The 14107-nt window shown below is 42.3% G+C and overlaps 1 protein-coding gene across 2 annotated transcripts; it reads left to right on the forward strand.

Moving 5' to 3' along the window:
- The first annotated feature begins 109 nt into the window (after positions 1 to 109).
- On the forward strand, positions 110 to 13997 carry rph3aa (rabphilin 3A homolog (mouse), a). 2 transcript variants are annotated; one of them, XM_052050696.1, is made up of 15 exons: positions 110 to 3065; positions 8980 to 9120; positions 9651 to 9780; positions 9963 to 10040; positions 10126 to 10267; positions 10842 to 11057; positions 11218 to 11297; positions 11511 to 11585; positions 11934 to 12043; positions 12232 to 12358; positions 12782 to 12835; positions 12937 to 13088; positions 13376 to 13457; positions 13523 to 13619; positions 13691 to 13997. In XM_052050696.1, exons 2-15 carry the CDS (start codon positions 8990 to 8992, stop codon positions 13825 to 13827), a joined length of 1611 nt encoding a protein of 536 aa, XP_051906656.1. In that variant the 5' UTR covers positions 110 to 3065; positions 8980 to 8989; the 3' UTR covers positions 13828 to 13997. The 2 variants fall into 2 exon arrangements, with proteins under 2 accessions (XP_051906656.1, XP_051906655.1); XM_052050695.1 differs by lacking the exon at positions 110 to 3065 and adding an exon at positions 3147 to 3184.
- Positions 13998 to 14107: the final 110 nt, after the last annotated feature.

Here is a 14107-nt window from a genome sequence, read left to right on the forward strand (position 1 = left end):
TGGAGTTATTGAATTAAAAAAAAATTAAGTGGATTAAACTAAATTATGTACTAAGATTACACCCCAAAAAAGGTACATTTTATTGATCCTAAAAGGTACAGTGTGTATGATTTATTGCTATCTAATGGTAAACCAATAGAATGTAGCGCATTTTGAAAACCGCGCTACGGTCCCCCAGTGAGACCAAACTTGGGCAAGTGTGCCACCGATTTCTTCAGCAGAGATGCAACCACTGTCATCCCAACTGACAGAGTATTCGCTCAAGCAAGTAGCAGAAAGATGCTGGCAAAACATGGAGGTGCGGCTGATCTTGTATTAATGATTACTTCACCAACAATCACATTTTAAAACGATGTTGATGTGATAGAAAATTTTTTTGCCTATTGAAATTATTGCGTTTTTGATATAATGAACAGTAAAAAGAATTGCATACGATCCCTTTAAAAAGCTGTTTTGCCTAAATGAAGGCCTTATTATTCTAAAAGAATTACACTTACTCATTCGATCACTAAAAAAATGCCTTTGACAACATCAACAACACTGTTCTGTTTGAAAAACTTTGTAAAGAATTTTTCTTTTTCTGTTTTTTGCACTTTTCTCATTACTATTGTCATAATAAATACAAATTTGACCAAAAATAATCATGTTTTATTTTGGGGGTGTTCAACTAACATTGATAATCATAAATTGCCCTGACAGCCTCGTTTTCCCTGCTGGCTTCCTCCAAACCAAAATGGCGGATGCCTTGTTCAATTATGGCCGTTAAGACTTTTTCTTGCATCCATTTTCGAATGCGCTTATCCTCATTAGGAATAACTCCACTTTAAAGCAAAACAGTTGACTTCGTTTGATTTCAAGCAGTGTCCCGTTGTGACCGACATGTCCACCTTTTGTGTCTATCAGTGAAACTGGTTTTGGGGACTTTCCCCCCCAAAAGTTCTATGGAGCACTAATGAGTGAAGGTTTTGCATTTCAGGCCCGTTGCCTTTAAAAAGCTTCAGTCGGGTTTTAGATTAAGCCAGCTCCAAAAAGCAAAATGAGTGTGACAAACCAAACACCTGACGCATTGATTGACACCAACCAGAGCAAATGTGAAGCGCTAAATCCAATCTTGCGGCTAATCCGGTTAGCACTGCACGGTTTTTCGTAGCCGTCCAAACAATTTTGCCTCCATTGAGCAATTTGGGCTGCTCTTGTTGGTTTATCACCACAATGTCTAGGTGCGAGATTATCTAAATTAGCCCTGTTACACCACAGTCCAGTTAAAATTGTAAATTACTCAGACTAAATTTTCATCATGCGTCTCACCGTAAAGCTGTGATATTTTTTTTCTGTCTTGTATTTCCATCAGAGACCTCTAGGATTTTTTTCCCCACAGATTTGCCAGAGGATATCGGCAACATGCCAACAAACACCACGGCCTAGACGAGACGTGATACCTTCTGACATGGCCCCTGTCCACACAATCGCGCGCACATGCACGTACACGTCATTAAGTTGGCATTTACCCTTCATCAGTCATCCCCCTCATATGTCACTTTTGTGACGGCACAGCCTGTCTCTGTTGGAAATCGTTCTCTCACATTCCCTGAAAGAGATTTTGTTACATCATGGGCGTTGCAGTGAACCATCTAGTTTGACGATATAAAATTAAAGCACGACCGATTTTGTGGGTCTATTCATGATAGACAGGTCTACCAAATTTTATGTTGCTAAGTCAAACTGGCTTTGGGGGCTGAATTTTCAAATGATTGAAAAGGCCATTTTAGGGCATCACAAATTTTGGAAAATTACCATCATGAGGAACAAACGTGCAGAAATTTGGTGATTTAAGCATTGTTATTTTCCCTTGAAGACGTCCACGTGACGCAGAGAACGAATGCTCATTTGTGTCAGTCCGCTGACCGTCATGGCAAATGGCTGCAGGTGAAGTTCGTTGCGCTGAATAGTGGGATGACATCACAGCTAATTGCAGCGTAGCGAGTCAATTGGATTTGCATTGTACGCGTATTGTGTTGACAGAATGCAAGCAGCTGCTTGGCCTCGGGCTGCGCACACACACACAAAAATAGATGGAAAAGTCTTCCCTGGTGCAAAAGTGCCGCCGCGCTACACGAAGGCTCATGATGTTCGTGTCAATGCACGTCATTTATCAACTACTTTTATAGGACGGCAAACTACACTAGCGTGCAAAATTTATGCTCACTTTGAATTTGACGGCTAAGATTTAATACAAACGTAACTTAAGCGTATGATGATTTTTTTCATAACCATTTAGCACATATTTAGCATAATGTGAAAATAATTTAAAACGGAATGAATCCACAAATGGAATCTTTTTATTTGTGATAGATTTACTTTAACTAATGAGTGTCAGGTGCGGCTCATGAAGGAACGCCCACTCTCCAGCTGGAGACTGAAAAAATAAAGCAAACAGGACAGGATGATGACGGCTATAACCCGTACAACTCAATTGAGGGGGGAAAAAAACTTGTAGGGATTGAAAGTATGTGTGCATTATTTTATTAATGTGGACCTGGCTGTGTTTACAATAAAACAATCAGATTTTTAAAAAAAGACTTTTTCGATCAGTTGCACTCACATCTTTTAAATCCAAACCGATTTTCCGATTCCAATAGGTTTTCCTTCCACCGCTAATATCGATGCATATTTGTATGTACTACCCAGAAATACATTTCTGACACTGTCAATCAAAAGGAATGATTTTCTATTGTCATTCGCTAGCCTACTAAATCGAGTCACCAGTAAGTCAAGTCATCCTCGGAGCCTTTTTCATGACCATTGACATATTTCATAAATAATGTCCCAGATTTCTCGATAACAAGGTGACATAACGGACTGGTTGACGGGCTGACGATGGCCCCGGGGGAGCCCGTCTTGGGGTCCCGTTGACAAGATGAGAGAGGACGCGGCTTGCTCAAAGTGAGCGTGAGACCTGCAGGAGGAGGAGCAAGAGGAAAATGCAAGTACAGCGCGAAGAGGCGAACATATCAGCAGCCGCAGTCGGCCGAGCATCGCGCTGAATGAAACGAAGCCTGTGACAGGTGAGCGCTGCTTTCATTTAATTTCACTGATCATGTCGTCCTCATCATGTCAACTCAACTGCATTATATTTAAGCTACATAAGAGGGAATGGATGGATGGATGCATATAATATACCAGGGTTCGTAAAAGTATACATTTTTTTTTCTAAAAATGGTCTGTCAAAAATATGCTGACTCATCGTTTTATTGAGTTGTTCTATTGAAGAATTGGTTATTTTATTGTAGATAGTAAGATAAAAGTGTTTTTTTGTTTTTACCAAATTGATGACATGCAAATCATGTCATCATGCTTCATTTCTAAGTGAAGCATGAGTTTGTAAAATCAACAAAGTGACATGTTTATTACTAAAGAAGTGCTTATTTGAATATAACTGAGTTGGTAAAAATTGTCATATATACTATACAGATATATATATGCGAAAGCATGTCAAAATCAAGAATAAAACTAAACCTTTTTTCGTTGTGCACTGAATAATTGGCCTCATATTTAACATACACTTTTGAAAAAATGTTATTTGTTAACACTGTATTCCAATTGAATGATTGTTGAAAACATAATTTAATACACAACCATTTCGCTATGACACAACATCAAGAGTAAAGGTAAAAATGATTTTTCTCATATTGAAATGCCAGTGTGCTTTGTTTTGATTAGTCAACGCTTGATTTATAAGGCTCGTTCTTAGTCACAAAATAACTAGCGTGTAGCGGTGGTTTTATACAGCAGCGGCATTATTAAGATTATATAACCATTATGTAATATTACCATCAATCCATTAGTGACCTTCACCAATACAGTACCCGATTCCAGCACCTCTTTCAGCCAAGGTATGTTAACTTTTTATAGTCTCAGTCGAAGCATTATTCATGTTATATAACGTTAAGGTGTGCATGCGGGTTCCATTAGTGACCTAAACGGATGCAACCCCACTGCTTTGCGTTAACGAAGCAATGCTAATTTAGCATCTACAATATTATTAAGAATAAAAAGGTAGCATGTTGCTTCTATCGTTCACGGCAACTGTGAGACAGTCGTAAAGTTTGATAACATTAGAGTGCTCATGCCGGTTTCCATCAATATCCTTAGTTGAAGAAACCATCATTTTATGCTAGGCTATGTTAGCTTAGGTCCTGCAAAACATACCGGTACATGAAGTAAAAAGCTAGCTTGTGACACCATTGTTTCTATTGTTCCAGTTGAATATGTGGCATTATTAAGATTATACCATATAGTGCAACTGCTGCTTCATGCTAAGCTATGCTAACTTACACAAAACGTACGAGTTATAAGCTAGCAACTAACTGTTACTTTTATAGGGCCAGTCGACTGTGGCTAATTAATGTTATGTAACATCTGATGAAACCATCGTTTTATGCTAAGCTATTTTAACTTAAATCCAACAAAGCATACATCAAATTGAAAGCTAGCAACTGTGTTGTTCTGATACTTCCTCTTGATTATATGGCATTTCTCTCATTATATAACGTTAGAATGTGCATGCAAGGACTCCGTGGGTGACCTCATTCGAACCCCACACTTAGTGCTCAGGCTAAGCTAATGTTCAGAAAGCAAAAATTGTGATCGGCTGACTCAACAAAGACATTTGTTGGCAAAATTTAAGCGAGGGCCACGAAGGGAATAGAGCCGCGGGCCGCGGCAAAAGATAAATAAAATGGTTGTGCGAGGAAGAAGCGCAAACTGCACAGTAAAGACTAAACAGTTTTGGCAGCACTGAGGAAAAAGACGGGCACATGGGGAGTTATTTATTTCTTTATTTGAAACAAAAAGACTGCTCTTGAATGACACAGACACACAAATAGTAATCACGAATAACAACAAAGGCAAGCTTTTTTTTTCGTCGGGACGCGACACATAAAAGGGAAATGATGAAGAGAGAATAAGTAGAAGAAGGAATGAGGAAGAGAAGGAGAAAGATAAAGAGCAACAGAGGAGAATGAGGAGGGAGAGGAGGAAGAAAAGGATAAAGAGGTCGCGGAGGAAGAAGAAAAATGCGGAAAAGGAGGACAGGGACGAGGAGCAGAAGAGGAAGCAAATGATAAAGAGGAGGGAAAAAAGACTGATCAATTTTCACTTGGCGTGGTTTTTGTTTTCCTGGCAGTCGAGTTGCTCTCATTATTGATCTTCCTGCTCATTCCCATGCTCCCTACGATCCTGCTTTTGACCCTTTGCCCCCCCCCCCCACACACACACACACACACACACTTGCCGAGTACACAGTGTGTGCGTTGTGCCTTGTGCTAAACTTGCTAGCTTCAAGGTGAGCCTAGGCGGCAGTTTTCAGGGATTCCAAGGACTGCGGGTGGCCGCATAGCTTTGTCCACAACAACAAAAATATATATATTCGGGTGTGTCAAACGACAGCGCTAACAATGCTAATTTGGTCATACACCTCGTGGTGTAATACCTCAAATTAAGCGTTCCGATCCGTGTTGCTCAACTCTTCTTTCTCACTTCTATGCTAGCTAATCGATTCTTCAATGTCGTGAAGTGTCCAAATTTGGATTTCTTCAATATAAGCGTCCTAAAGGTCGTTACTGTCCGCAATAACTTTGAACCTGAATGTCTTCCACGCATATTTTAACTTCCTATTCAGCAATTTTAGAGGTGATGTAATTATGAGATGTCTTGGGAACGACTGGCATAGCGATAATGCTAATGCTAACCTTGTTATGCAGTAAACCCCATGGAGCAATACCTCATATTAACCGTCCCGATCTTAAACGTTATCAATAAGACCAATATGCGCACAAAGACAATAGACGGTCAACTCAACTGTGAATTATTTGTTGTTTTAAATTCAAGCACTGCACCTTTTAATAGTACCGGTACCACTTTTTTTTCGTCCAGTCTTTGCTTTAATAAGGCCAATGAAGGATTAAATTATTAAACTTGATGTTTGAATCTGTCGCTCGCCCACGTGCGATGAGGAAGTCGGCCAGAACGCACAAAAGAAATGCTTGGATAAGCTCCTTTCACCACATTACACAGTGTGTGTGTGTGTGTGTTGCCCTGCAGCACTAAGTCAGCCCCTCATGAAGCTAAAATGTTTCCTTTTACTTCCATTAATGTCGCTTTGACTGTGTTTGACAGTCAAGCATCCAATGCCCGGCTCCCCCTTCTTGTTTATGCTGGATGATGTCGGTTACGTGAGTAAGTGATGACAGCAGCGAGAGAATGCTGCTGGATGACGCCATTGAAGGGATGATGGCTTTGAAGTGAAGGAGTGGCGATGCTGGATGACAGCAGTGAATTGAAAATGCTGAATCATAGCAGTCAAGGAATAAAGTGATCCTGTGGTGTAATGATATGGCAGCAGTGCAATGATGATGCTGGATGACAGCATTGATAATGATGGGTGATATCAGTTAATTGATGTGCTGGAAGCCAGTATTGACGTGAAGATGCTGGATGAAAGCAGTGAAATGATGATGCCAGATCACAGCAATAAAGTGATAATGCTTGATGACCGAAACTAATTGATGACCTGATGAGAGCCATAAATTGGTGATGCCAGATGACAATATTGAAGTGTCGATGCTGCAGGACAACAATGGCGTGATGATGCAGGATGACAGCATTTAGGTCAAGATGCTGGATGAAAGCAGTGAAGTGAAAAAGTGATCAAATGAAAACTAAATTGATGATCCTGGATGGCGGAAAATAGCTAATGGTGCTGGATGACAGCAAATAATTGATAACAATATTGAAGTGAAGACACTGGAGAGCAAAAATGATGTGATGTTGCAGGATGACAGAGTTCAAGTTAAGATGCTGAATGAAAGCAAATCATTCATAATGATGGAAGTGATTCGTTGATGTTGAGTGATGCACTTAAATTGTGATGATGGATGACAGTAGTGAAAAGACGATGCTGGATGATAGCAATTAATTGATGATGCTGGATGACACTGGCAAAGTGACAGTGATGATGCGGCATGACCGCAGCAAAATGACGATGCTAAATGATGGCAACACTGAAACAATAATGCAAGATGACGGCGGTTAAGTGAAGATGCCGGATGATGTTGGTTCAGTGATGTCCCCCTGATTGCTGACGTATTTAGAACATGTGTAAGTGGGTGTTAGCGAAGTGACCTGCATTTCACCTCCATCTCTCTGTGCCATTTAATGACTTGTAATCTCACACCCGTGCGCACAACCACACACACCCACACACATACAGATCCTCGACAAAAAAAAAATTATATCACGAAAACGTTGATTTATTTCAGTCATACTATTAAAAAAGTTCAACTTGTGTAATGCATCCATTAATTCCATACCGACTGATACATTTAGATGATTATATCTGAAAACATGCTTTTTTAATCGAATTCACTATCTCAGAAACACACTCCCGAATTGTTTTCTTTCACATGCTCAAGTGAAACACATCTACATGTGTGTGTGCATTTTAAGTGCACGTGTGCGTGTGTGTGTGTGTGTGTGTGTGTGTGTGTGTGTGTGTGCGTGTGTGTGTGTGTGTGCGTGTGTGTGTGTGAGAGAGAGAGAAAGAGAGAGAGAGAAAGTGACATCTTTGTAGCTGATCTCACCTTCCACTTCAAAGCCCTCCAGGAACACGCACGCGCACACACACACACACACACACACACACACACGCATTCGCGTTTGTCATTCAAAGTGGCACATTGTGCACCGGGCAACCCCTGACATTTCTCGGCGCGAGGAAGAGAAGGAGTACGCTTGAAAAGATGAAGGTCAACGAAACGTTAACGAAGCGAAGAGGTGAAATGTTTCAGGGGGGTCCCGCTATGACCATGACAACGATGATGATGATGCTGATAATGTCATCTGTTACTATGACACTGATGATGATGACAATGGCATCGATGACAAATATGATGAGTATGGCGATGATGATGGTGGCGGCGATGACGACTGCCATGATGGAGAGGGCAACCCTGATGATGTCATCAACATTGTTGTCATTATCATTATCGGCATCAACACCGTCGTGGTTACCACCGCCAATTATGACAACCATGACTATGGCGAGAAGGACAACAACGGTAACGATGTTGATGAGGATAATAATGAAGATGAGTGGCGATTATAACACCGATGACGAAGCCAACGCTCGAGGTCTTGTAGAGCGGCTTGTGAAAATCGCTTAGTCGTCATTGACTTCTAATTAGCGGTGGCGAGGTGGTCCTGGATTTTAACGAGGTCGTTGTCAAAAGTTAACGAGCAGACGTCGGCGCCCCGTCGGCACTCTGACGGTGACGCAGGTGTCGAAAGAGGAGGAAGAAGAAAAACAAAAAGACACTAACGAGCTCGTCTTTCAAGAGGTGTCAAGGACTTCGGGCTCGGCTCTATTTGATTTTCTTAAAGTGTGGTTCGATTTAAATCCTGTAGGTGGTGCCAATTACCACACACGGTAAAGGGTACAGTAGTTCTTCTCCGCACAGCGCCATCTTCTGGACGTTGTGGGTTGCTGCACCATAAACTTCGAAGCCATTTTATTTGGTGGGGGATAGGGAAGCAAAAATATGCCAATAATTGACCACCCCCCACTCCCCAGAAATACAAATGCATGTCGATGCCACAAAATGGCGTCATAGCTTACCTTTCACATAGAACAAAGCAGCTTATTCCTTGTGAAAGGAGGGGTGTTGCAGAGGTTGTGTGCGAGTTTGGTCAGATCTTGTTAGTGTCTATTGTGACTCAAAGCTATAGGACAGGATGGCCTTTTCACTGAACTTTGCACGTCTGCTTCTGTGTGTGTGTGCGTGTGTGTGTGTGTGCACGCGCGTGATTTTTTTTTTTATTGTGTGCATGCAATTTTGTCAACTTGTGTCTTTGTTTGAGTTGTGTGATTGCGTGCCTGTGTGTTTTTGTTTTGAGTTTGTGTGTGTGTGTGTTGCTTTCAAGGTCCGACACGATGATGAGCAGGTGTGACACCCTCCCTCCCCTGAACCCCGGTGAGGAGCTGACGGAAGAGGAAAAGCAGATCATCAACGACGTGTTGGCCCGCGCTGCCAAGATAGACGCCATGGAGCAGCAACGTATACAGTGAGACCATCATCATCCATCCATCCATCCATCCATCCATCCATCCATCCATCCATTATCAATCATAAATACATTTCTCCATTTATGATGTAGTTATTCATTCATTCAGTCATCATCCATCCATCATCAGTTCAGTCCTCCATCCATCCATCTATCGTCCATCCATCATCCCAAATTTAACATAAATTCATTTATATTTCATCATCCATCTATCTCTCATTCATTCATTCATCTATCCATTCACCCATCAACCATTTCTCCGTCCATCCATCCATGTATCCATTCATCCATCCATCATCATACATAAATTCATTTATCCATCAATGCATGCTTTCAAACATCCATTCATTCACTCATTCATCTATCCATCTTAACAGATTCCTGCATTTACCATCCATCCATCCATCCATCCATCATTCGTCTGTCCATTCACCATGCAGTTATTCATCTATCACCTATCCATTAATTCATCTACTGATCTGCCCATCGTGTCACTGATGATGTCACTGCGTGTGTGTGTGTGTGTACAGTCTCCTGTCCATCCGTCTGGAGGACGCTCAGAGGACGGCGTGCGGGGACGGACGCTCGGCCTGTCTGCTTTGTGGCGCCGCATTTGGGGGCAGCGGCGTTACGGCCTCCCTTTGCGTCCGCTGCAGGAAAGTACGAGTGACATCCTAATTAATTGCATCCATTGATTCGAAAGCCATTCGTGTCATGACGTTGTGTTTTTAGTCCCACTAAATAAATTGAAACCATCATTTTGATTTTACACATTTGCAATGAATCGATTCAAGCGATCGATGCCATGGTTGAAGATATTGTGGTTGTTGTGCTGTTTACAGCAAGTATGCAGCGATTGCGCGGCCCAAAATAGCTCGACATCATCGTGCTTGTGTTCCATCTGCAAACAACATCTAGAAGTAAGCAAGCGCACAAGCCACACCGGCAGAATTCACTCCCTATTTGCCTCAACGGCCCTTAACCGTACTCCTTCCCTCCGCTCAGGTGCAGAAGCGTTCCGGAGCTTGGTTCTTCAAGGGCCAAGCCCCCTACCTCCTTCCTGACCCGTTGCCGCTAGCCCAACCGCCACTCACTGGCCCGGGATCCACCGATGCAACCGTAGAGGTGCCGCTACCTCATCAGACTGGTACGTAGCCAGTTCCAATTAGCTTAGGTGCTAACCTATCAAATGTACTCAAATGCTCCCTGGTAACGACCCAAATCCTCCTAAATGGAAATGTTACCTAAAAATTAACAAAATACTATTAAATCTCAAAAGTGATACTTAAAAGAAACTCCTGGATCAGGGGTCTCGAACTCATTTTTGTTTCGGGCCACTTTGGAGTTCCGTCCCCGAGGGCCGTTGTTCAACTGAAGTTTGAATCTGCATTATTACCATTCACCACTAGATGGCAGACATCGCTAAGTGTCCTTAGCTGCCATCCATTCCAACGTGCCTTTTTTTCCACGGGGGGAATCACGTACTCTATGTGGTTATTTTGTTGTTTGTTTCAGAACGTTTGTTGTTGGTTTGTGGTGGTGGATCTTTTATACTGTACGTGCATTGAGAAATGAAAAATATGAAGAGCAAATATTTTGTCCATATTCAAAACGGCCTTTTTTTTGTGGTACTGATGAAAAAGTGTTTTCGCCCCCCCCCCAGTCAAAATGCACAAACTGTACATGTGTATACCTTTCTGTTTGTTGTTATGCGAGTACAGAAGAACAATGTCTTCCTCCGTCGATGATGTCGGGTGAAGCCCAAAGCGCCGCCACAAGGCCACCGGCCGCCGCTCAGGAGGAAAAAAAGGAAACAGCGGCTGCAACGCTCCCGACTTCAAGCGCAAGCAAAATGGAGCCCCGTCTTTTCGCCGGACCTCACGCAGATGTAACGTCGCGGGAGGACGACGACGAAGAAGAAGACTCAGACGACGCAAGTGAGCACGTTTTCTCGCTCCGGTTTTATGTTACGAGAGGAGCTCATACTACAAATTCCTTGTGTGTTTTTTACATACTTGGTCAATGAATATGAATCTGTTTCTGATTCAGATTTTGGTCTCATATAATTTATTTAATTTATTTTTTATATTGTGAAAGCAACGCTGGGATGTTTAGAATTCAGTCTGCTCTATGAGCAAGAGCGCCACCAACTGCAGTGTTGCGTCATCAAGGCCAAGGTACACGCTGGAGCAACCTTTACTTTCTTTAAAAAAAACACTTTACTTTCTTTTCATTTCATTCTAATGTGCTGTCATATTTTTCCATTCAATTCATTCAAAGTGTTCCTTTTTTATTTCTTCAATTCAAAGATGCTTTAATTTAAATTGTGCGTACTTCATTCAGCCAAATATTTTATTCGTGTGTGTGTGTGTTTTTTTTCCTTGTGTCAGGGCTTAAAGCCGATGGATTCCAACGGCCTATCGGACCCTTACGTCAAATTACACCTGCTTCCGGGTGCTAGTAAGGTACTCGCCAATCTATCACCATGGCAACCACGGGATGCTTATTGCTAGGTGGTATAGCATATGTAATTTAGTGTCTGCAGCTTGTGAGGAAACAAAAGAACTCTAAGAACTGACACACTACGTGACTTAAGCTGTTTTTTTTCAGACAGGCTAGCTTCTTTCTTTATTTTTTTAACTTCATTCTGAATTTCTGTACATTATCTTACAAGGAACCATCTTGACAAATTTTGAGGGAACTGTTTTGGACCACAGATCATCATGGCAGGGGCAGTGCCCCATCACAGCCACCAGATTGTACTATTGATTTCAGAGTAGTGGTTCAGTTTTTGTCTGTCTCATGTGGTGCAGTCCAACAAGCTTCGCACTAAAACACTGAAGAACACTCTGAATCCGATTTGGAACGAGACTCTGGTCTATCATGGCATCACCGATGACGAAATGTCCCGAAAAACCTTACGGTATGGCTTCACTTTCTCCAGCCACAAATGTGTGGATTTTTATTTTATTTATTTATTTACATTGGGCTATGTATCAAAAAAAATTAAGTCAATTTAATTCCTTTGTCACGGAACAAATTGAACTTAGGAAAGGTCTGTTTGTAGATGCAGTAACATTTAACATTAATTGAGTCTTCTTTGTCCTTCAGACTGTCGGTCAGCGACGAGGACAAGTTTGGACACAACGAGTTCATTGGGGAGACGCGAGTGGCACTCAAGAAACTCAAGTTCAACCAGAAGAAAAAATTTAATGTGTGCTTGGAGAGAGTCGTTCCGGTAAGACTGCGTCACGGACCAGAAATACCTTAAAAAGATTTACTCTGAAAACGACCAACGGCTGTGGTGAGAGCTGGGAAACTCAAACTTTCTGCTTGTTGATTTATGTTTTAACTCAAAGTAATCACAGGAAATAAATTGATCGGAAACAGGGACTTTGTGGTTCAGATGTGCAACTTCGATGTTATCTGCAATTGTTTATGTTTTACAATATATCATTCTGGGGCACAGCTTCATCTGCCCCATGCATACACACATGCTCATCCCTTCAGGCTCTGCTACGCGGAATCTTCACTTTTATAACTTCTTTTGTCCTGTAGCCAAATGTGGAGGAGACTCTGCATTCGAAGGCGCAGTTTCGCATCTTAACCAGCAGATGGTGCTGTTTCGCACTTATCTCACATCTTGACGTTTTTTCTCCAGGTGAAAAAAGTTGTTGGAGGTCAATCTCGAGGAATGGCGCTCTATGAGGATGACGTAAGTGTGTATGTGTGTGTGTGTGTGTGTAGCAGAAAGTGTTTTAACCCTGCTCGCAATACAAAGTAGGGTATGTACAATGTGTTTGTGTTTGTGGTTAGGTAGACGAGGGCGAGGACTGCGAGGAACGAGGTCGCATCCTGCTGTCTCTGAGGTACGACAGCAAGCAGGGTCGTCTGATTGTGGGCGTTGTCCGATGTGCCCACCTCGCCTCCATGGACGCCAATGGATACTCGGACCCCTTTGTCAAAGTGTACGTCAAACACACATGCCTGAGACAATCGTCGTAGTCATTTAACACATACAAATCCAATTTGACAACTTCCTATACTACTTAATTCATCCTCTCAGAAATGCTCTAGAACCTGCAGACTTCTTTTTGGCTCGTGGGACTGATAAAGGACCACCATGCAATATTTTATCAGTATCAAAACCTTACTCTTGTTATTCTCCATCTTCTCACCTTCACCGTCACCTTCTTCCTGTCATCTTGATGCCCTTGCCACATTCAACCACTCACCTTCACGGTGTCCCATTCAGGTGTCTGAAGCCTGACATGGGAAAGAAAGGCAAGAACAAGACACAGATTAAGAAGAAAACGCTCAATCCAGAGTTCCAGGAGGTCAGTCACGTCTTTATGAGTGAATGAATGTATGAATTCATGAGTGACTGAGTTCATCTTTCCAGGAGTTCAGTTATGAGATCAAGCACGGTGAGCTGGCTAAGAAAACTCTGGACATTTCCGTGTGGGATTACGACATGGGCAAATCCAACGATTTCATCGGTGAGTTTGTGCGTTAGCATGTTTAGCCAACATGCTAAGCCTAGCTAAATGTCACGCGTGTTTGTGAGCAGGCGGCTGCCAGCTGGGCATCCAGGCTCAAGGCGAGTGTCTGAAGCACTGGTACGAATGTCTGAAGAACAAAGACAAGAAGATTGAACGCTGGCATCTTCTCCTCAACGACAACAGCAGCGGACGCTTTGATGACTGAAAATGACACTCAGCTCAACCCTGGTCCACTCTATGCTCTTGTCTTCCCGTCGCCGTTTTATGTTTGCCTCCTCCAGGGAATGGCCTCCGCCTTACATGACCGGTTCCATCAGGTGTTCAGTGGTCTTGATGCATGTTGTCTTGTGAGGAATAAACAATCATGCACCTGAAGACGTTTGCCTGTGTGCTCATGACATCAAACACTTAACCAGTCAGATCGAGCCCTCACCCACCTTGATAACAGACGTCTGTCATTGACAAATTACAGGTGAACCACGCCA

Source organism: Hippocampus zosterae, chromosome 18 (genome assembly GCF_025434085.1).
Source record: "Hippocampus zosterae strain Florida chromosome 18, ASM2543408v3, whole genome shotgun sequence".
Taxonomy (NCBI): domain Eukaryota; kingdom Metazoa; phylum Chordata; class Actinopteri; order Syngnathiformes; family Syngnathidae; genus Hippocampus; species Hippocampus zosterae.

What these genes read in the sequence shown, in the direction of transcription:
- rph3aa (XM_052050695.1), top strand. Translation starts at nt 3,162, where the DNA reads ATGGATGCATATAATATACCAGG. An exon ending in GTTGCGTCATCAAGGCCAAG is followed by an intron (nt 11,298 to 11,510) that starts GTACACGCTGGA and finishes TCCTTGTGTCAG; the next exon opens with GGCTTAAAGCCGATGGATTC. An exon ending in TCGGACCCCTTTGTCAAAGT is followed by an intron (nt 13,089 to 13,375) that starts GTACGTCAAACA and finishes TGTCCCATTCAG; the next exon opens with GTGTCTGAAGCCTGACATGG.